The 23,959-nt window shown below is 39.3% G+C and overlaps 1 protein-coding gene across 2 annotated transcripts in view; it reads left to right on the top strand.

Moving 5' to 3' along the window:
* Positions 1–23,959, top strand: part of CDH18 (cadherin 18) — a 1,254,587-nt gene that overhangs the window by 1,090,672 nt on the left and 139,956 nt on the right. For both annotated transcript variants that reach the window (XM_073678632.1, XM_073678633.1), the window contains exon 8: positions 11,775–11,911. In XM_073678632.1, the coding sequence (XP_073534733.1) occupies positions 11,775–11,911 (137 nt within the window). The remainder of the gene's footprint in view (positions 1–11,774; positions 11,912–23,959) is intronic.

Genomic DNA, 23,959 nt, shown 5'->3' with positions numbered 1-23,959 from the left:
TGCAGGAGAATTCTCCCACGCTGTCAGTGATGTGCATGAGGTGAGCTCATGTCCAATGAACTCAGCTCACCTCCTGCACGTCACTGACAGCGTGGGAAAATTCTCCTGCAATCAGCGCTTCAGCGTGAGAATTTTCCCACGCTGTCAGTGACGTGCATGAGGTGAGCCGAGTTCATTGGACATGAACTCGGCTCATCTGGATGTCGTCACAGAGAGACGCTGAGCAGCGCAAGCAAGCCTGCGCTTCTCAGTGTCTGCGCGATGACAGGCTGGATGGCAGCGTTCTGCTGCGGTCCAGCCTGTCATCTCGATGTAGCAGAGCTGAAGCTGTCGTGGGAACCATGGAAAGGTAAGGATGAGGTTGCTTTATTATTTTTCTTTTATTGCAGGAGATCGTTGGCTTCAGCTGGAATGGGCGTGATGGTAAGTATGGTTTAATTTAGAACAATAAAGGATTGTGTCTTTATTTCAATTAAAGGACTTTATTCTGGGTGTTTGTGTTTTTTTTAACTTTGACTATGGGGTTAGTAATGGGGGTGTCTTATAGACGCCTCTCCATTACTAACCTGGGCTTGATGTCAGCTGGCATTATAAGCTGACATCAACCCCAACCCTATTACCCCCTGCCACCGCACCAGGGCAGCGTGGAAGAGCGAGTCTAAGTGCCAGAATTGGCGCATCCTATGAATGCGCCATTTCTGGGGTGGCTGACGGCTGGTGTTTCTAGCCTGGGAGGGGGCCAATATTCATGGCTCCCTTCCTGGGCTATTAATATCAGCCCCCAGCTGTCTGCCTAGCCTTTGCTAGCTATTAAATTAGGGGGGACCCCACGTCATTTTTTTGGGGGGTCCCCCATTTTAATAGCTAGTAAAGGCTATGTATTCAGCTGTATTCCCAGGCTTCAAACATCTGCCCCAGCCGTCTGCTTAACCTCCGCTAGAGCCTAAAATTAAGGGGAACCCCACGCCAATTTTTTTAATAATAAATCCTTTATTTTAATACTAAATGACAAGTACAGTAACCAACACTATCACTGTACTTCATATATATGTGACTGACATGTTTCTATCTATCTAATCTATGTGTGATGCTCTATCTTTCTGTTCTAAATTGTCGGGTACCGCTGCTGAATTGCCGGCCGGCTTTTTTAAAGAGACAGTGCATGAAAACACTATTATTTTTTTAAATAAATCCTTTACACTAAATGACAAGTACAGTAAGCAACACTCTCACTGTACTTATTATATATGTGACTGACATGTTTCTATCTATCTAATCTATGTGTGAAGCTCTATTCTTTCTGTTCTAAATTGTCGGGTACAGATGCTGAATTGCCGGCCGGCTTTTTTAAAGAGACGGTGCATGAAAACACTAATATTTTTTTTAATAAATCCTTTACACTAAATGACAAGTGCAGTAACCAACACTGTCACTGTGCTTCTTATATGTGTGACTGACATGTTTCTATCTATCTAATCTATGTGTGATGCTCTATTCCTTCTTGTCTAAATTGTCGGGTACCGGTGTATGCCGCTGCTGAATTTGCCGGCCGGCTTTTTTAAAGAGAGTGTCTTCTGAGCAGTTTGTCAGCTTTTGGACACCTTTGCAGGTGTTTTCTATGTGTTTCTATGTGTTTTTGTTTGCCTGCCATTGGTTTTAACGGTGTTCGACGGTGTTCTAAGGTGTTCGACGAACAGCTCGACGAACAGTTCCTCGAACATCCCGGTGTTCGACGAACCGAACCCGAACACTACGGGGGTGGCTCAACACTAGTGAGGAAGTCTAGTGATTTCAACACTCATGGTGGTGATAAGGAGATGTGGTAAGGACTGGAAAAGTGATTGGGAGGAAGGGGCAAAAGAGGTGAGCGGTAAAGTGAGTGTAAGTATTTTATTTTTTTTTAAAACCTTTTGATGGTCATATATGGTACAGAGAGATGGTGGTAAGTAGAAGCAAATGACAAAAAAATCTCCATTATGACAAAAGATGATTTTTTAACTCGAGTAGAAATCAATTTCACAATGTGGTCTACTCCTAGCTATTGAATGTCCTGACAATGCCCAGAACATGGTGCCTTCCTTAAGTTTTGGATATGTAATTCATGCTCCCTGCATGTCACACATCCTGAATGTTTTAGAAAAATCTACCCACTTAAGGTCGATGGTAGCCAGGGTCAGAAGTGTATCTGGGCATTTAAATTATTTTTATGTGACAAAGCATGCTTTCTAGAATTTGTAAAAATAAAATGGTCTGGCTGAGCGTTTTCTGATATGCAGCGTTCCAACCCACTGGAACTTTACAAGCAGTGTAAAGTTTTGACTGGTTATGTCATACGAAAGCAAACCGGAACTTAGGTTACTTTTAATTTTGCCATTGGCAGTATGTCATCTACCAAAGACTGTTGAAGAAGGTATTAAATTAGACAGTAGCAAGAAAGTAATAAGGCAACAACGATGTCATCCTTCTCATATTTATCTTGGAAAATAACACTTCTAAGGATGCAACAGGGAATAGAGGAAACTCAGCAACATGTACATATTTATGATCACCCCAGAATTGTTGGGTACCCTCAAAGGTTAATTTTATATTTGGCATGATGAGGAGTAGAAGGATTGGACGGAGGAGCAGCATCTGGTTGAGGAGGGCAAAGAGTTATTTAATGCAGGAAGGAAAGAAGTCTGACAGAGTGAAACTGATAACGGCAATAACACTAGTCAACCAACGACTACAGTAGTGTGCAGAAAGTGAAGCAACAGGACTGCATGCTTGATTGCTCATGGGACATGAAGTGTATCTTTGAACCCTTTCTATAAAAACAAAATTGGAGAATTTTTTTTAGCCTTTGAAAGGCAATCTAGACACCTGTCAACCACATGTATTATCCAGATACCTTCTTTTCTCCTCGCAGAGCTAAGGTCCCCCAAAAGCCAAAGACTAGAACAAGTAGTTTAGGAAACAGTAGCAATTACAGTTTATATTACATGATGAATCTAATGTTTTATCGGCAACTGTGCCAACCTGATGCCTTTCAGTAAACAGAGAAGCATCACCTGAACAGCCAGTCCATTCTCTGGCAGATACTCTGATCTTTGATCCCATCAACTTCTGGGTCATCAGATTGGACCAGTGACAAGATTCAGTCAGATTTGTTGTGGACATATTGTCATGTCCAGCCTCCAGTGTCTTGTCAGATAGGGTATTCAGAACTGCTGGTGGATTTGTCATGCCCTAGCAAACCAGGCTCTGCATGCATGGAAAACCTGAAAATTATCAAAATGAATCAGGCATGGATCAGTGCTCAGATATTTGTTAAAATTTCTCTGATCTTTATCTTTATATGGAAAGTACTGTTTATTTATATGTATATACAATATACAAAACTGTTTATATATATGTGTATATATATGCAGTATATAAATATATATATATATATTTGTATATACAGTACTCTCCATTTAAATATATACTGTATATCAAAGAAATTTCTACAAATATCTGAGTAATAGAAAACTTTCAGAAAAACATATGACGGTTGACGGTTAAATAGATACTTTAAATGTATATAATACTACTTATTTGAGCTAGCACATGGAAGGAAACCGATACTGATTCCTTACAGTACTTCTGTGCCTTACAATAATGGAAGGAGTATAGAATTCTTGTGTCCTCTTTAGATTTTTTTCACTTTTAATTGGATGCTGAGTAACTTTGAAAAATCTGCAGCATACGGTTTTGACTGTTCATGATATCTAAAACAATAACAAAAATGTAAAAACTAATTCTGAAAAAATAGATGTGACAGAAACTTGTACAGTTAATGAGCAAATATCTTTTTTTCCAAGACTGAGGCATGAGGAATGCTGTGTTGCTTTCATCATACCTTATCTTGCTTACTATTACTTTTCAAGGTAAAACAAAGGAGTTGTGAATCCTAGCAAATATGTGGAATGTGTTCTACCTTCAATATTTTCTCATTTTGCTTTTATGTGATAATTTATTTTCTTATTCTGCTTGTTCTAAACTCTCAAGGTTTTATATGTTTATTCTAAAATCAATGGATGATTGCAAAAAACATTTTATCAATTAGTAAGTTCAATGTTAAAACATATCCAATAAATTAAGTGCATTTTTTTTTTTTAATTTATACTTGTTAGTATGTGATGCTGTATACTTGCAAAATCAGTTTAACAAAAAATGATGCATCTTAAAACTATAATAATTTAAAAATCAATGAAATTTAATTTACAATGTAATCAATAATTTTTTATTACAATTGATACCTCTAATATGTAGGCAAAAATTGAAATTCACTGATTTATTATTAAGGGTCTGTTAAAATGTCCCTTTTCTTAAATATTAATAAAAAAGAAGATCGAGCACCACAAAAATTGACATACAACGCAGATTTATAAAAAAAACACAATGGTAATAGGTAGTATGTCGTTTCCTCAATAATTAAACTATTGTGTAGAGATAAACCTATCTTATCTCAAGGTGATGTGGAGTCTTAATGTTATCTCCTCTCAGGGTAATATAGAACATATACCATATCATTTTAGTATGATGTAAAAATAAACCATCAGGGTGTAAGATGTAGTATTAGATAAACCCATTTCTTCCAATTATGTAAAATATAATTATAATATTCGAGTAGTGTAGATTAAAGTAGCAGAAAATAATACTATCTCCCTGTAGAACAGTAAATGGTAAGAAGCCAAATATCTAAAAAGTTGCATGAGTCCTAGGTGCAACATATATTATTGTCCAAGCCCTTATTCCAATTTGATTGTGGGCACTAAATAAGATGTAATATTATACAGGCACTAAGTTCTACCTATGTTAATGCCCAAGACTTAAAGGGAATCTGTCACCCCCCCCTATGAGATATCAGACCTCTACTATGGGCATACAGGTTATAGAAAAGTAAATCTATACATGGCCCATAGTAGATGTTTGATTGCAGAGAAATGTGTTTTTATAAACTCTGTTGTGCACAGGTTTGGCGTCCAGGCGATGCCAAGAAATCCCCGCCTAACTGTTTAATTATTCCCCCAAATCCCAGCCTATGTTCTTGTTTACCATAATCATCCCCTCCCCTGCACGTCACAGGGCCCTGTGACGTGCACTGTTCCTCCTCATTTCCCGGGCATGCGCAAAGCGCCGCTCACATAGAGCTCTCTTTTCTTCCTCTTGGCCCCGTCTCTCTGTGCACTGCGCCGCAGGGTTCTGTTGTGCAGGTGTCGGGAAGTGACAGTGACTCCCTGGCACCTGCACAATAGAACCCTGTGGCACAGTGCACAGAGAGATGGGCCGGGAGGAAACAAAGTTCGCTCTATGTGACCAGCGCTTTGCACATGCCCGTCAAGTGGAGGAGAACAGTGCACGTCACAGGGCCCTGTGACGTGCAGGGGAGGGTTCAGTCACTTCTCTCTGTATAGAGAGCGATGGCTATAACTGCAACTCCCGCACTGAGCTCATCATTAGCACTGACTGTCAATCAGTGCAGGGGGCGTGGTTTTAGTTGCTGCTCTCTATACTTAAAGAGGTGACTGACACTGTGCCGCTGCTGCCCCCGTGACTGAAAGCCGAAGGCTGCCAGGGGGAATAAAGCTAATCTCCCTCCGGCAGCAGGGTTCTAAGTGAGGCCGTTGGGCAGGTTCAGAACACTACTAACTGGCAGGTTACATGTGACAGGTTTTGTTGAATCACTAAAGCACCACAACCAGTACTGAATGAGTCGACAATGGAAAAATACTTTCTTTATACTATCTCTGGAAGCTCCAATGCATTTGCCAGCCTGAGCAAAAGATTGTTAAAAGCCTTAGGACCTTAGGATCTTTAAGATCTTCTGCTTATAATCTCCATTTGGGTATTTTAGATACACCCTAACAGATAAATGAACATGTCAAATTGACAGGTTTAGATAATTAGGTAATTGTCACATTCCAACAGCCATTACTTTTACTTTTTCCTTTAATATGATTGTATGAGGGCATGTTTTATGCAGGTCACTTCCTCGAATCAAGACATCTGCTTCTGACGCGGCCATATGTCTTACTGAAATGTGATGTCATCACGCAGTGATGATTGAAGTGGTGTGAGTGACAGCAGCATTGCCTCACAACTTATATCACCGCCTTCAAATGAATGACCATCAGAGGGTGGTGCTGGTGTCCATCATACTGCTGCTATCATTGCCTACTGATTAAAATGAATTTAAGTGCAGTGATAGAAACTGTGAAGAGGCAATGCTGTCTTTTAGCCTGTTTCTGTCACCGTCATCTGATGAAGTCTTATTTCAGGGAAATAGATGGTGGTGTCAGAAGCAAGGACTGTGGAGGCGGCCATATACAGTTAGTTCCATATATATTTGGACAGAGACAACATTTTTCTAATTTTGGTTCTAGACATTACCACAATGAATTTTAAACAAAACAATTCAGATGCAGTTGAAGTTCAGACTTTCAGCTTTCATTTGAGGGTATCCACATTAAAATTGGATGAAGGGTTTAGGAGTTTCAGCTCCTTAACATGTGCCACCTTGTTTTTAAAGGGACCAAAAGTAATTGGACAGATTAAATCATTGTAAATAAAATATTAATTTCTAGTACTTGTTTGAAAACCCTTTGCTGGCAATGACTGCCAGAAGTCTTGAACTCATGGACATCACCAGACGCTGTGTTTCCTCCTTTTTGATGCTCTGCCAGGCCTTCACTGCGGTGGTTTTCAGTTGCTGTTTGTTTGTGGGCCTTTCTGTCTGAAGTTTAGTCTTTAAAAAGTGAAATGCATGCTCAATTGGGTTGAGATCAGGTGACTGACTTGGCCATTCAAGAACATTCCACTTCTTTGCTTTAATAAACTCCTGGGTTGCTTTGGCTTTATGTTTTGGGTCATTGTCCATCTGTAGTATGAAATGACGACCAATCAGTTTGGCGGCATTTGGCTGGATCTGAGCACACAGTATGGCTCTGAATACATCAGAATTCATTCGGCTGCTTCTGTCCTGTGTCACATCATCAAAAAAACATGTGTGACCCAGTGCCACTGGCAGCCATTCATGCCCAAGCCATCACACTGCCTCTGCCGTGTTTTACAGATGATGTGGTATGCTTTGGATCATGAGCTGTACCACACCTTCGCCATACTTTTCTCTTTCCATCATTCAGGTAGAGGTTGATCTTGGTTTCATCTGTCCAAAGAATGTTCTTCCGGAACTGTGCTGGCTTTTTTAGATGTTTTTTAGCAAAGTCCAGTCTAGCATTTTTATTCTTGATGCTTATGAGTGGCTTGCACCGTGCAATGAACCCTCTGTATTTACTTTCATGCAGTCTTCTTTTTATAGTAGGTTTGGATATTGATATGCCTACCTCCGGGAGAGTGTTGTTCACTTGGTTGGCTGTTGTGAAGGGGTTTCTCTTCACCATGGAGATTATTCTGTGATCATCCACCACTGTTGTCTTCCGTGGGCGCCCAGGTCTTTTTGCATTGATGAGTTCACCAGTGCTTTCTTTCTTTCTCAGGATGTACCAAACTGTAGATTTTGCCACTCCTAATATTGTAGCAATTTCTCGGATGGGTTTTTTCTTTTTTTGCAGCTTAAGGATGGCTTGTTTCACCTGCATGGAGAGCTTCATTAACCGCATGTTTACTTCACAGCAAAACCTTCCAAATGCAAGCACCACACCTCAAATCAACTCCAGGCCTTTTATCTGCTTAATTGAGAATGACATAACGAAGGGATTGCCCACACCATGAAATAGCCTTGGAGTCAATTGTCCAATTACTTTTGATCGCTTTAAAAACTGGGTGGCACATGTTAAGGAGCTGAAACTCCTTAACCCTTCATCCAATTTTAATGTGGATACCCTCAAATGAAAGCTGAAAGTCTGAACTTCAACTGCATCTGAATTGTTTTGTTTAAAATTCATTGTGGTAATGTCTAGAACCAAAATTAGAAAAATGTAGTCTCTGTCCAAATATATATGGACCTAACTGTAAATGTGAGCAATAGGCACAGATGAAATATGGTGGTAGCTACTTCTATACCCCTCCTTGATACAGGACTTCTTATACCCCTTCTTGATACAGGACTTCATCAGGAGATATTAATGATAGAAGCTTTGTTAAGTGACAACAGAGCAGCGCCATGATGATGCCCTGTGTTGGAAAACAGGGGGAATTTGATAGAGGCTACAAAGAATTGACTGCACGGCCATCCTCTTGTGACATCCTGTTTGAGACTTCTGTCAAACAAAATGTCACAGGAAGTTAAGAAAAAATAAATGACAGATATAGGGATTATGCACAACACTTTACACGGTGAACAGTAGTCACCAAGTAAAAAAGAGAAGTAACTAAGAAAGGTATATTAAAATTAATCTTTTATTTTAAACATAATGAAAACAATTAAAAGGAAAAGGATACCAAAATAAGGGAAGACAAAACAAAGCTTTTTTATGTACACAAGGCGTGATGGTGAATATAGCAAAATTATTACATAGGGTCATGAGAATATCTTTCGATTATTACCTCCACACCATACTCTAACAACCTAGTGAGTCCCAGTTGATGTGGATGGTTGTGGTTATATGCTGAATTTGTGATTCATGCTGAGGTCAATATTTGTTATAGCAACTTTTGGATATCCACACTACATGCTGTCAGCCTTATACTCTATTAGAGCTACTAGACTTGGAATTGTCACATTCACTCTATTTAGTTATTATGATGAAATATTAAGTTGCATTATTTATGTGCCTTTAATGCACTCAAGCACCTTATTCATCTCTAATACTATATTGTATGCTGTCAGTTGTATTTAATTGTGATATATAAGATGATACCTCAGCATTGGATTCTTTTGGCTAATAATCGAAAGATATTCTCATGACCCTATGTAATAATTTTGCTATATTCACCATCACGCCTTGTGTACATAAAAAAGGCTTTGTTTTGTCTTCTCTTATTTTGGTATCCTTTTCCTTTTAATAGTTTTTATTATGTTTAAAATAAAAGATTAATTTTAATATACCTTTCTTAGTTACTTCTCTTTATTACTTGGTGACTACTGTTCACCGTGTAAAGTGTTGTGCATGATTGAAATTGGAAGTACAATCAATTTTGATATATATATGGACTTTTTTTGTTAAAGATATAGGGATTAGCTGTAAATTAAAAATATTAGGGAATTTTATAATAAAGCAAAATACAAAAGTGGCTAGGTCTTAAATATTTATAAAAGATATTATAGGCATCAAACCTCCCCTTTAATTCTTATATGTACATAATAATGTGAATTTAACTTTATCACAATGTATACGGTATATGCATTGTGATGTTTAAAGGGGTTGAATAAATCAATTTATTGTAAAGAATGTTACAAAAATATACAGAATAAACTTAATGTATATTATCACACTTAGAATCATAGAATCATAGAATCATAGAATGGTAGAGTTGGAAGGGACCTCCTGGGTCATCTGGTCCAACCCCCTGCTCAAAGCAGGTTTCACTAAATCATCTCAGACAGATGTCTGTCCAGCCTCTGTTTGAAGACGTCCATTGAAGGGGAACTCACCACCTCTCGTGGCAGCCTGTTCCACTCATTAATCACCCTAACTTTCAAAAAGTTTTTTCTAATATCTAATCTGTGTCTCCTCCCATTTAGTTTCATCCCATTGCTTCTAGTCTTTCCTTGTGCAAATGAGAATAAAGATGATCCTTCTACAATGTGACAGCCCTTGACATATTTGTATACAGCTATTAAGTCTCCTCTCAGTCTTCTTTTTTGCAAGCTAAACATTCCCAAATCCTGCAACCGTTCCTCATAGGACATGGTTTGCAGACCAGTCACCATTCTGGTCGCTCTTCTCTGAACTTGCTCCAGTTTGTCTATGTCTTTTTTAAAATGTGGTGCCCAAAACTGTACACAGTATTCCAGATGAGGTCTGACCAAAGACCACTTGTATTGACCCATACAATAAAGTTATATATTCTACTAATTTTAGCAATAAATGCCATAAAAAAATTAAATGGGAAAAATTACTGTTTTATTCCAATGTAATAAAATAAATGAAAAGTTGTAATATATATGTATCCAAAATGATTCATGAAAAAATATATATACTGAAATAAAAAAGATTTCAAATAGCTATGTTGCTTTAGAAATGATGAAAAATATTTTAGACAGAACATAAGGGTACAAATACAAAACAATTCTCTAGGTCTTTAAGGTTAAAATTGACTGAGTCCTTAATGGGTTAAATCTCCAGTCTGAAGTTTCCTTTTGTCTTGTGATTTTCTAAAAAAAATTAATCAATGCCTCTTTTGTAATTACAGTATTAAGATTTTAGAACATATAAATCTCTATAATAAAATTATACAGAAGTCTAAAATGAATATTAAAAAAGCTTTTTGTGAGAAAGTTTTAGAGCTTATTCACCTATGATTTCCATATATATGCCTCATAATCTGAAGAATGAGGGATATTTCTAATAAATATGTGAAAAAAAGTGTAAAGTTCATTTTTAATTTTAGGTTTTAAAAAATAAAGGAATTACAAGTATATATTTTCTTTGAAATATAGACTGAAATCTTTTTGAGTGGAAAAAGAAAAGTAATGAACTAAAAAAACTGTGATTGTGTAAATGTGCACATAGTTAAGCTAATACTTTGTTGAAGTACCCTTTGAATTTATGACATCATTCGATTTTTTGGGGTAAGAGTCTATCAGCTTGACTTATCTAGAGTGGGCAATCATTGCAAAGCTTCCTTACACCAACGCGCTCAAATGTTTATCATAAATACTCAATTGAAATATTATGTTGATAAGTACAATAAGTTTATATCCTAATGTAAATGTCATAATTTTTTATAGTTTTGAAAATCACAGATCTGATACATATAAACTTTTTTTGAAGTTGGCCTGACTGGACTAAATTTAGTATTTGCACTATTATTTCCTTTTTTCCAAAACGCATGACTTTTTTTATTTCTACATTGACATAACCATGGGAGCGATTTTATAGGACAAAGTTTTATTTATTTTTGATTGATTCATTGATTTAATTTTTTTATTTTATTATATTATTTTATTTTTAATTATATTTAATGGGTAAAAAAATCCAGCGAAGGTGAAATGGTGAAAAAAAAACAATCCAAACATTATTTTTGAGTTTGATTTTTGCACCATGCAATGTTTCTATATTTTTAAAAATTCAGAACTTTGTAAAATTAAATTTGGATTGTGCTGCCATATATTGAGACAAATAACTAATTTTTCCATCGATGGAGCTGTATGAAAGCTTGTTTTTACTTTTCCAAGCTGTAGTTTTTGTACATATCGTTTTGGGGTACATATAATGCTTTTATCACTATTTTAGTTTTTGGAGAGAAGCGTTGACCAAAAACTAGTAATTTTGACACAAGTGTTTTTTTGTGGATTAAATATTTTGATATTTTGATATTTTAAACTTGCAATCATTGAATTGCTTGGATGATATACTGCAATTTTGTAATACATATTAAAATCAAAGATGCATAAATGTGTACATAAATAATGCAAATAAATTATACTGTGTTTTTAGTGATCCTACTGTTCATCATACGTCTACTTAAAATTACCTTCCCCCTTCATTACCTCACTCCTTTTTTTCTCCTTCTCTATTTTCTCTCCTGTTCTCCTCATGCTCTTCAACTTTCAATTAATAATAAAAAACATTTTTTTCTCCATGTGCATGTGCACAAAATTTAACTAATTTGTTTTGTTTTAACAGGTATTTCATGGACTATAATTCACAAGAAGAGAAGATTTTTGAAATTGACTCAAAAAATGGTGCAATTAGGACTGCTAAACTACTGGACCGAGAGGAAACACCTTGGTACAATATTTCCGTATCAGCATCAGAGATAGGTACTTCTACAATATTTGCAATACAGTGGCTTGCAAAATTATTCACTCCCTTGGCATTTTTTTGTGTTTTGCTACCTCATAACCTTGAATTTCAGTTTTCTTGAGAGTTCATGTAAAGAACATGCCTACAACTGTGAACGTTTGTTTTTCTTTTTATTGTGAAGCAAACAACAAATAGGAAAAAATAACGGAAAATTTCCGTGTGCATAACTATTCATCCCCTTAAAGTCAGTACTTTGTAGAGCCTTCTTTTTTTTTCAATTCACAGCCGCACGTCGCTTTGGTTAAGTCTCTATGAGCTTTCTACATCTTGCCACTGGGATTTTAGCCCATTCCTCAAGGCAAAACTGCTCCAGCTCCTTCAAGTTAGATCAGTGTTCCGAAACTCCTGTCCTCAAGACCCATCAATATGTCATGTTTTCAGGATTTTCTTAGTGTTGCCCAGATGATAATTGCATCACCTGCATAGGCAAGAATTCCATCACCTGTGCAATACTAAGGAAATTCTGAAAACATGAACTGTTGATGGCTCTTGAGGACCAGAGGTGAGGAACACTGACTTAGATGGCTTCCTCTCATGAACAGCAATCTTCAAGTCTGACCACAGATTCTCAATTGGATTAAGGTCTGGGCTTTGAATAGGCCACTCCAAAACATTTACACATTTCCTCTTAAACCACTTGAGTGTTGCTTTAGCAGTATGCTTTGGGTCATTGTCTTGTTGGAAGGTTAACCTCCATCCCAGTCTCAAATCACTGACAGACTGAAACAGGTTTTGCTCAAGAATATCCCTGTATTTCGCACCATCCATCTTCTCCTCGACTTGGACCATTTTTCCTGTCCTTTCTGGCGAAAAACATCCCCACAGCATGATATTGCCCCCACTATGTTTCACTGTGAGGATGATGTTTTTACGGTGATGAGCTGTGTTGGTTTGGCAATGTTTACCTTGGTAACCAAAAAATTAAATTTTGGTCTCATCTGACCACAGCGCCTTTCTCCATATATTTGAGGAGTCTCCCACATGTATTTTGTCAAACTCAAAATGAGCCTTACAATATTTGTGTGTAAGTAAAGGCTTTTTTTCTGCCCACTTTTTTCCACCACTTCTATGGAGTGTACAGTTTATTGTGGTCATATGGATAGATACTCCAGTCTCTGCTTGGGAACTCTGCAGCTCCTTCAGGGTTACCTTTTATCTCTGTGCTGCCTCTCTGATTAGTGCCCTCCTTGCTCGAGCTGAGAGTTTTAGTGGGCAGCAACCTCTTGGCAGGCTTGTTGTGGTATTATGTTCTTTATATTTGATGATAATGGGTTTGATGGTGCTACGGGGGATCATCAGAGATTGGGATATTTTTTAACCCAAACCTGACTTGTACTTCTCAACAACTTTGTCCCTTACTTGTTTGGAGACCTCCTTGGTCTTCATGGTATTGTTTGGTTAATGGTACATCTGGCTTAATGGTGTTGCAGTCTCTGTAGCCTTTCAGAAAAGGTTCGTATATACTGACAAATCATGTGACATTTATGTTGCAATACATGCATGGCACTAATTCCCATACTGGCGAAGCATCAGAGAATAGGCGATTTGCATGCCGAGTGTGGACTAATGCCGTATTGAACAGCTGAACAGGCTTACAAATGTTGCACAGCACCTATGACACCACATTCTAGTTTATCAAGCAGATTATCATACCTTAGAACCAAATGGGCTAGGCCAACCCAATACAAACAACACTATTGCATTTTCCCTTCTCCACCAAACTTTAAAGGTGGCGCAATGCAGCAAAACAAGTAACGTTCTCCTGGACATCACCAAACCAAGACTTCTCCATTACACAGCAATATAGAGAAGAATTATTTGTCACTCCAAAGAGCACATTTCCACTGCTCCAAAGTTTACTCATTGCATGCTTTACAACACTTTTTATGATGCTTGGCATTTTGCTTTATGATGTAAGACTTTCATGAAATAGCACTGGCCAGAGAAGTCCCTGCCATAAATCTCTTACTGCGCAGTTTTACCGCTGATGTTAATGCTAAAGGACGTTTTGTACTTTGCAATTATTGAGTTAGTACAGCTTTGGTGACTTAAGTACTACGTGGCTCAAGATGCAGTTACTCATTCTGTAACTTTTGAAGTGGTATGCCACTTCATGGCTGACTTGTTGTGGTTCCAAAACACCTCCACTTTCTAAAAATACCTCTTTCAATTGATGGTGAAATATTTAGGAGGTAAAAAGTTTCATAAACTGACGAGTTGCAGCTAAGGCATCCTAATACATTACCATGTTTGAACTCAATGAGCTCTCCAGAGCATTATTTCACAGATGTTTGTAAATGCAGACTGCATGGTTTCATGCTTTATTTTATACAGCTATAGCAATGGAACTGAATTCAGTGATTAAGAAATGCGTTCTGATATATTTGTGTTAATAATGTATGTGAGTTTTGACCATATAGTGCCTATTTTTGGCCATATAATTTAGATAAATTCATGCACACACTGTAGGTTGCAGATACAATCCTACTATGCTATATGGATCAAATTTTATTTGTAGATGTGTTTACAAATAATCTGCGACATGTAAGCATAAGCTAGGAATTGTAGGTTAAAAAGGGAGGGCGGGACAAGTGTGCATAGGGTGATATTGAAAGGTACAGATGAGAAGGGAGTTGTGAAGTTGCTCACCTGAAAAGGTTGTGATCGTCACAAGTCCAATAATAACCCATGAATATTAAAGCTACTGCAGTCCCATCAGCAAATGAATGTTATCCCTCTTTTGCATATAGGTTAGTAGAAAAAGAAGATTCATGTTTCAAAATTGTTCATGTTACTGTGAAAAGAAATCAGTTTCAAAGTGAAATAAAAAACTTGTAGTTATTTTTTAGGTGTTTCATGCTCGCGCCGAGCTCTTTTTAAAAAGCAAGCTACATAGCACAATCATTATACTAGGGTGAGGGGGCTTTAAATACTGAGGAAAAGGCCCAACACTTAAAAAAAGGGAACCACCCACCTGGGCTTGAACAGAATATTACCATTATTAAAAGACTAATATTAGTATAAAAATCAAAACATATAGTTCTTAAGACATAAAACATGACAAGAAAGAAAACAATCATGTTTAAACTTAATATTTACAAATCGTAGTAAAGAAATATATATAATTGCACAAATCAAGATGGTTTACGTCATCAATAAAACAATGTATATAATATGTTATAAATAAGCAGGTATTGTACTAGATCTATGTGACTGAGTGGTATCAGTCACCAGCAGACCCACATAGATATGGACTTTATTAAGGTCTATTTATCAGTTATTGTCATTATGAAACTGTAGTCTGTAATAGCTGTTATGTAATAGATAATATGTAATAGCTATTAGTGTGAATGATAGTTTATCAATAATTGTAAAACTAGAGAATGACAAAAAGCGCAATAGGGTATGAATGAAAATGCACAATTGTGCTCACCTGATAGGGTTGTGTTCACACAACCATTGAAGAGACTTTGGCTCATGCAGACCCATGAGGAGAAATTAAGGAAGAAAAAGGAAACAAATTGGTTAACATGTGTTGCAGTCAAAGAACGATAAGACAGAAGTTTTTATACTTCAAAATGCATGGACAAATAAACCGCAATACTTGGATTCCCGTCTTCTCATCATTCTTCAACGGCAGCGCAGGTTAACCCATTTGTTTCCTTTTTCTTCTTTAGTTTATCAATAATATTTTAAAAAAACATTACATTTTGTTTATAGACTTAAAATTAAAGCAGATAAATAAACAAATCTTAATGAAAAGAAATTAGCAATTATATTAAACAAATGAAGTGTTATTTGAACATGGCTGCTGTTGGCGCTTGGTAGCAAGACGCTGTATTAGCCCACTCAGCCGGCAGGAGAGAGTCATTTGAGTAAGCTACTGAATTTGTGATCCTTATTGTCCTTTGGTTGCATCGGTTATATTTGTTAATTTGTTGTGTTATTTATCAATTTGTCTTCCCATTTCAACCACTTGGAAATACCTTGTTTCTAACAGGCATTGATGACAAAAGAATGAGAATAAGGATGTTTTGAAACGTCAATCTCCTTTTCGAACTAAAAGAATTGTAGGTTAATAATTTTGTTAGTAATCAATTGTAGTCCCGGGGAGTTAAAAACTAAATAGCTATTGTATTCTAGATTTGCTTTAGAGGCTGTCTCCCCTGGGCTGGATTTCATACAAGTTGTAATTATAAGACAGGGATGACCTTTAAGAGTAAATGTTCTGTGATTCTATAATAAATGATAAAATTGTAGAATTTATTCACCCTCTGCCAGAGAAAAAAATAAGAAAAAAGTATTGATTATCACAATCAATCAGAAACTTTTATATTTTTAGTGCACTTCACACAATGGAGGCTGATCTCCTACTGCTAAAGATAACTTCAAGCTAACTGTTTTCCATCAGATAAAAATAACCAAAATACAAAAGAGCTAAATGAACTTTATTTTAAATCTATGATATGATATGGAATGACATGTTGTAAAAGGCTTATGTCACCATAATATTAGGGCACATTTTTATGCAATTTTAAAATTCAGCTTTTTAACTTTAATCTAGCATTTGGTTCAAAGCCAAGGGCTCACATACAGTACGCTATATGCAATCTGTGCAACTGCACAAGAACCGAATAGTTTAGAGGGGGTTGACTGCTGGGGGATAATGAGGGTAAGGAGCAGGAAGGTTGTACTAAAAAATAAAGGGCATTATATACTGTCTTCAACAGTGACATAACAAGGTCCCAATACAGTTTATTTGGTCTTCTTGTGCCAAAGTTCATAAAGAGCACAAGTATATTTATTGTGGAATCCACTATGTCCTTGGTGTCTTACATGTGTCATGTGTTTCATTTATGCCCCGTATACTTCTTAAGGGGGTTTTACCACGATCAAAAGTTATTTTTATACCAAGATCCATTGATTAAAACTAAATTCCACAATTGGATGTGTTTAACCCTTTCTCGACATGCACCAAATATATGCTGCTCTGCGGGAGCTGTGTTCCTGCAAAGAGCAGTATATACAGTTGTGCTCAAAAGTTTACAAATCCCGGCAGAATTTTTCCTTTATTAGCCTTGTTTCAGAGAATATGAATGATAGCAAAAAAAACTTTTCTCCACTCATGGTTATTGGCTGAGTGAATCTATTAATTGTCAAACTACTGTGTTTTCTCTTTTTGAATCTTAATGACAACCAAAAACATCCAAATGACCCTGATCAAAAGTTCAGTGTAGCTTTATGTGAAAGCTGATGTCCTGCAGCAATGGCCACGAATGATGCTAGCACCAATTGCGGGCATTTAACCCCTTTACACCCGAGGGTGGTTTGCGCATTAATGACCAGGCCAATTTTTATAATTCTGACCACTGTAACTTTATGAGGTAATTACTCTGGAACGCTTCAATGGATCCCCTTGATTCTGAAAATGTTTTTTCGTGACATATTGTACTTCATGATTGTGGTAAAATTTATTCGATATCACTTGCATTTATTTGTGAAAAAAAATGGAAATTTGGCAAAAATTTAGAAAATTTAGCAATTTTCAAAATTTTAATTTTTATGCCCTTAAATCAGAGAGATATGTCACACAAAATAGTTAATAAATAAAATTTCCCACATGTCTACTTTGCATCAGCACAATTTTGGAACAAAATTTTTTTATTAGGGAGCTATAAGGGTTAAAAGTTAACCAGCGATTTCTAATTTTTCCAACAAAATTTACAAACCCATTTTTTTAGGGACCACATCACATTTAAAGTCACTTTGAGGGGTCTTTATGACATAAAATACCCAAAAGTGACACCATTCTAAAAACTGCATCCCTCAAGGTGCTCAAAACCACATGCAAGAACTTTATTAACCCTTCAAGTGCTTCACTGGAATTTTTGGATGTGGAAGAAAAAAATTAACATTTAACTTTTTTCACAAAAATGTTATTTAGACCCAATTTTTTTTATTTTTGAAGGGGTAACAGGAAAAAATGGACCCCAAAATTTGTTGTGCAATTTTACCTGAGCGCATAGATACCCCATATGTGGGGAAAAAACACTGTTTGGGTGCACGGCAGGGTTCGGAAGGAGCACCATTTGACTTTCTGATTGTAAAATTTGCTTGAATAATTAGCGGATGCCATGTTACATTTGGAGAGCCCCTGATGTACCTAAACAGTGGAACCCCCCCACAAGTGACATCATTTTGGAAACTAGACCCTTCAGGGAATTTATCTAGTTGTGTGGTGAGCACCTTGAACCCCCTGGGGCTTCACAGGAGTTTAGAACATTGAGCCATAAAAATAAAATTTTCACATTTTTGCAACAAATATATTTTCAGCCTCCAATTTTGCATTTTTATGAGGGTAACAGGAGAAATTGTCCCATACCATTTGTTGTGCAATTCCTCCTGAGCACGCTGATACCCCATATGTGGGGGAAAACCACTGTTTGTGCGCACGGCAGGATTCAGAATGGAAAGAGGGCCATTTGACTTTTTGAATGTAAAATTTGCTTGAACAATTAGCGGATGTGCCCCTGATGTGCCTAAACAGTGGAAAACCCCCACAAGTGACACCATTTTGGCAACTAGACCCCTCAGGGAACTTATTCAGATGTGTGGTGAGCACCCTGAACCCCCAAGTGCTTTACAGAAGTTTATAACATGGAGCCGTGAAAATAAAAAAAACAATTTTTTTCTACAAAAATTATGTTTTAGGCCCAATTTTTTTATTTTCACAAGGTTAAGAAGAGAAAATGGACCCCAAAAACTGTTGTGCACTTTCTCCTGAGTACGCCAATACCCCATATGCGGGGAAAATACAGTGTTTGGGCGCACGGCAGAATTCAGAAGGGAAGGAGCACTGTGTGACTTTTTGAACTCAAAATTGGCTGGAATTGAGAGCGGACGCCATGTCGCGTTTGGAGAGCCCCTGATGTGCCTAAATAGTGGAAACCCCCCACAAGTGACCCCATATTGGAAACTACACCCCTCAAGGATTTTATCAAGGGGTATAGTGAACATTTTGAACCCAGAGGTACGACATAGAATTTGATAACATTAGGTCAACACTAGTCACCATATCGTCATCTTTTTTTTTTTTACTTTTGAAAAAAATCCCAATCCTGATATAACCCCAACCGTAACCCTAGCCCAGCCCTAATCCTGGCGCAACCCTAACCCTAGCCCAACCCTAGGCCAACCCTAACCAAAGCCCAACCCTAACCCTAGCCCAACCCTAGCCCAACCCTAACCCCAACCCTAACCTTAGCCCAACGCTAACCCTAGCCCAACCCTAACCCTAACCCCAACCCTAACCCTAACACAACCATAAACCTAGTTTATTTTCTACGCCATTCCTCATGCGGTATAAGTGATTAGACGACTTTATTCTTGGGGTCAGTGCGATTAGAGCGATATCAGAAACATATAGGGTTTTTATGATTTATAGCTGTTACACAAAAAAAGACGCATTTTTTTGAAAAATCTAGTTTTTGCATCGCCATATTTTGAAAGCTATAATTTTTCAATATTTTGTCCGACAGAGTCATGTGACAGCTTGTTTATTGCGGGATGAGTTGACGCTTTATTGGTACCATTTTCGGGCAGTTTCCATTTTTTGATCGCTTTCTATTCCAATTTTTGGAGGCAGAATAAACAAAAACCAGCAATTCCGGAATTGTTTTTATGTTTTTTTTTATGCTGTTCCTCGTGTGGTAAAATTGATAAGGTAGCTTTATTCTTTGTGTCAGTACGTTTACAGTGGGACCACATTTATATTTTTTTTATGTTTTTGTGCTTTTACACAATAAAAACTATTTTATAGAAAAATTCATTTTTTTGCATCACTTTATTCTGAGAATTATAACTTTTTTATTTTTCAGCTGATTGAGCTGTATGGCAGCTTGATTTTTGCGGCACAAGATGACGTTTTCAGCAGTACCATTTCTATTTATATTCGTCTTTTTGATCGCGTGTTATTCCATTTTTTGTTTGGCGGTATGATGATAAAGCATTGTTTCTTGCTTTATTTTTTATTTTTATTTTTTACCGTGTTCACTAAAGGGGTTAACTAGTGGGAAAGTTTTATAGGTCAGGTTGTTCCGGACGCGGCAATACTAAATATGTTTACTTTTATTGTTTTTTTTTTAGAATAATATTTATTGATGGGTACATTATATTTTTATTTTTGATGGATTATTATTTTGTTTAAATATTTTTAAAAAAATTTTTTCATTTTTTTTTCATTTTTTAACACTTTTTGCACTTTATTCTTTGTCCCACTATGGGACTTTCACTTTTTTTATTCTGATCGCCTGTATAGCACAGCGATGGAGCACCATCCCTGTGCTTTACCGGCTGTCAGTGCTGCAGCTGCAGAAGATTCTTCGGTCATGCACTGCGCATGACCAAAATATCTTCCAGCTGTCTGGTGACCCGGATGTTGTCATGATGACATCGGGTCGTCATGGCAACATCCGGGAAGCCGCGGCAGACAGCGATGGAGACCGGGAGAGGAGGTGAGTATTGCAATCACCTCCTCTTGCCACCGCAATGCTGCGATTGACTTCGATCGCAGCATTGAGGGGGTTAATGTGCCGGGAGTGGCGCGGGACCACTCCCAGCACATAGCACCGGGTGTCAGCTGTGACTATCAGCTGACACACGGTGGCGATTGCCCCGCACCTCTTGTGTGTGGGCGCGATCGCCATATGACCTAATAGTACGTCATTGGTCCTATCGGCCCAGGTCACCATGACGTACTATTAGATCACAAGTCAGAAAGGGGTTAGTCCCAGTGATGCTGCTGTCAAAAGTGACAACGACATCACGGGACATCGCAGACGGAGCGAGCTCAAAGGTGACCCTGGGTCCCAAGATCGTCACGGGACCCTTCCAGGTCCTTCAGGGAAGGTGGCCTGCCAGCGTCTGCTCAGAGCAGGTGCTGACACTCCTTCTCCATGCTTGCTTGATGCTGATCTGATGCTCTGCAGTGCAGAAGCATTGCAGAGTATCAGATCAGTGATCTGACAGTGCAAAGATGGTGTCCCAACCTGGGACAATGTGAAAATGTAAAAAAAAAAAGTTAATAAAAATTGTAAAAATATTTTAAAAAATCCCAAAATAAAGAACAGAAAAAATGAAGAAAAAAAAAATCAAATACCGTATTTTTTTGGACTATAAGATGCACTGGACCTTAAGACGCACCTAGGTTTTAGGTTAAAAAAATGTAAGCAAAAAATGTGGTCACGATGCACTGTTAAGGGGGAGGGGGTCTGCTGCTGACACTGGTCTAGGTCCCCCAATTCTGTTAATATCCCCCATCCTGCTATATATGCCCCCTTTCCTATTATAATTGGCACCCTTCCCAACCTCGCATGCATGGCACCCCGCATCACCATCCTCGCATGCATGGCACCCCAATCTTCCATCCTGGTATACATGGCACCCCTCATCCCCATCCTGGAATGCATGGCACCCCTCATCCCCATCCAGGCATGCATGGCACCTCTCATCTCCTTCCTGGTATTCATGACACTTCTCATCCCCATCCAGGTATTCATGGCACCACTCCATCCTCATATGCATGGCACCCCCGATCCACATCCTGGTATCCATGGCACCCCTGATCTCCATCCTCGTATGCATGGTACCCCTCATCCTGGTATGCATGGCACCCCTCGAGCCTGGTATGCATGGAACCACTGAACTTCATCCTGGTATGCATGGCACCCCTCCATTCTGATATGCATGGCTCCCCTGATCTCCATCCTGGTATGCATGGCATCCCTTATGCTTATCCTGGTATGGATGGCACCCCTCATCCTTATCCTGGAATGCATAGCCCCCTCATCCTCATCCTGGTATGTATGGCACCCCTCATCCTTATCCTGGTATGCATGACACCCCTCATCCTTAACCTGTTATGCACGGCACCCCTCATCCTTATCCTGGTATGCATGACACTCCTCATCCCCATACTAGTATGTATGGCACACCTCATATTTATTCTGGTATGCATGGCACAGCAATCCCCACCCTGGTATGCATGGCACCCCTCATCCTTATTCTGGTATGCATGGCACCTCTCATCCCCATCCTGGTATGCATGGCACCCCTCATCCCCATCCTGGTATGCATGGCACCCCTCCTTCTTGGTATGCATGGCACCCCTTATCTCACTCCTCATATGCATGGCATCCCTTATCCTTATCCTGGTATGCATGGCACCCCTCATCCCCATCTTGCTATGCATGGAACCCCTGATTCTTATCCTGGTATGCATAGCACCCTTCATCCCTATCCTGTTATGCATGGCACCCCTCATCCCAATCCGGGTATGTATGGCACCCCTCATTCGTATCCTGGTATGCATGGCACCTCTCATCCTTATCCTGGTATGCATGGCACAGCAATCCCCATCCTGGTATGCATGGCACCCCTCACCCTTATCCTGATATACATAGCACCCCTCATCCTTATCCTGGTATACATGACTCCTTCATCCTTATCCTGGTATGCATGGCACAGCAATCTCCATCCTGGTATGCATGGCACCCCTCATCCCTATCCTGGTATGCATGACACTCCTCATCCTTATCCTGGTATGCATGACCCCTTCATCCTTATTCTGGTATGCATGGCACCCCTCATCCTTATCCTGGTATGCATGGCACAGCAATCCCCATCCTGGTATACATGACACAGCAATCTCCATCCTGGTATGCATGGCACTCCTCATCCCTATCCTTGTATGCATGACACTCCTCATCCTTATCCTGGTATGCATGGCCCCCTCATTCCTATCCTGGTATGTATGGCACCCCTCATCCTTATCCTGATATGCATAGCACCCCTCATCCTTATCCTTGTATACATGGCTCCTTCATCCTTATCATGGTATGCATGGCCCCCTCATCCAAGGCAACCCTCATCCCCATCCTGGTATGCATGGCACCCCTGATCTTCATCCTCATATGCATGGCATCCCTTATCCTTATCCTGGTATGCATGGCCACCGCATTCTTATCCTGGTATGCATGGCACCCCTCATCCCCATCCTGGTATGCATGGCACCCCTCATCCTTATCCTGGTATGCATAGCACCCCTTGTCCTTATCCTGGTATAAATGGCCCCCTCATCCTTATCCTGGTATGCATGGCCCCCTCTTCCTTATCCTAGTAATCCCTATCATGCTGCACATAAAAAAATAAACACTCCTACTCACCTTCCTTCTCTCTCCTTCAGCTCTGCATCCTATCTGCCAGCACTGATCCCGCCATGTGAGCCACGCATGGCATCACGGCCATGCGCCCTTGACGCGCCCCTGGGCCTGAGTCGTGCGGCATCACGCGCACGGGGGCTTACCCGGAGCCGGATCAGATAGGGGTAGTAGTCTCGTGGCGGTGACCCGGTCCGTGCCCAGGGAGTCAAACTGAGTGGCAGTATTTAGCAGTAGATGTTAGAATGTTCGACTACGCCACCCGTTGAATGCGGCTATGAGGCCGCCACTGCAGGGCAGACCGCTGAGGCCGGTGGTACGATTGTGCAGCGTAGATGGTATAACCCCCAACGGGAGGGGTATGGCCTCAGGGCAGCCGACGTGTTTGAAGGGGGTAGCAGAATAGCATACAGGTAGCAGGAACCACTCAGAGACGGTGCGGTGTAGTTCAGGGTCTTTACTGATGACCAAGGTAGACCCTCCCGGAGTACTGGCTAGCGATCGGGGCCTGGTCAGTCCGTGAGCAGATGGGATCTCCCCTGGCCAGGCGGAGTTGTAGGCCTCCCCAACTAATTGTACTCTTCTGGCTACCTTGCTAGAGGCGGGTAAAAGTAGCCCACGTCCCTGAGTGTACCGTGTGGTGCTCACCCGTATGGCCGGTGACTCGGGGCCTTCTGGTAGCTTCCGCTCCACGACGGCGGTGCTGGTCCCTTGCGTGTGACCGTGCCTTCGGGTTTCTTGGCCAGAGGACCTGAAATCCCCTGCCGGTCGGTTTCTGCTGCTGGGTAA

This window comes from Phyllobates terribilis, unplaced genomic scaffold (genome assembly GCF_046119375.1).
Source record: "Phyllobates terribilis strain yellow unplaced genomic scaffold, ASM4611937v1 Scaffold_4__5_contigs__length_816908805, whole genome shotgun sequence".
In the NCBI taxonomy this organism is placed as follows: domain Eukaryota; kingdom Metazoa; phylum Chordata; class Amphibia; order Anura; family Dendrobatidae; genus Phyllobates; species Phyllobates terribilis.
The sequence above is the reverse complement of the archived record's forward strand: the minus strand, read 5'-3'. Positions and strand labels throughout refer to the sequence as shown.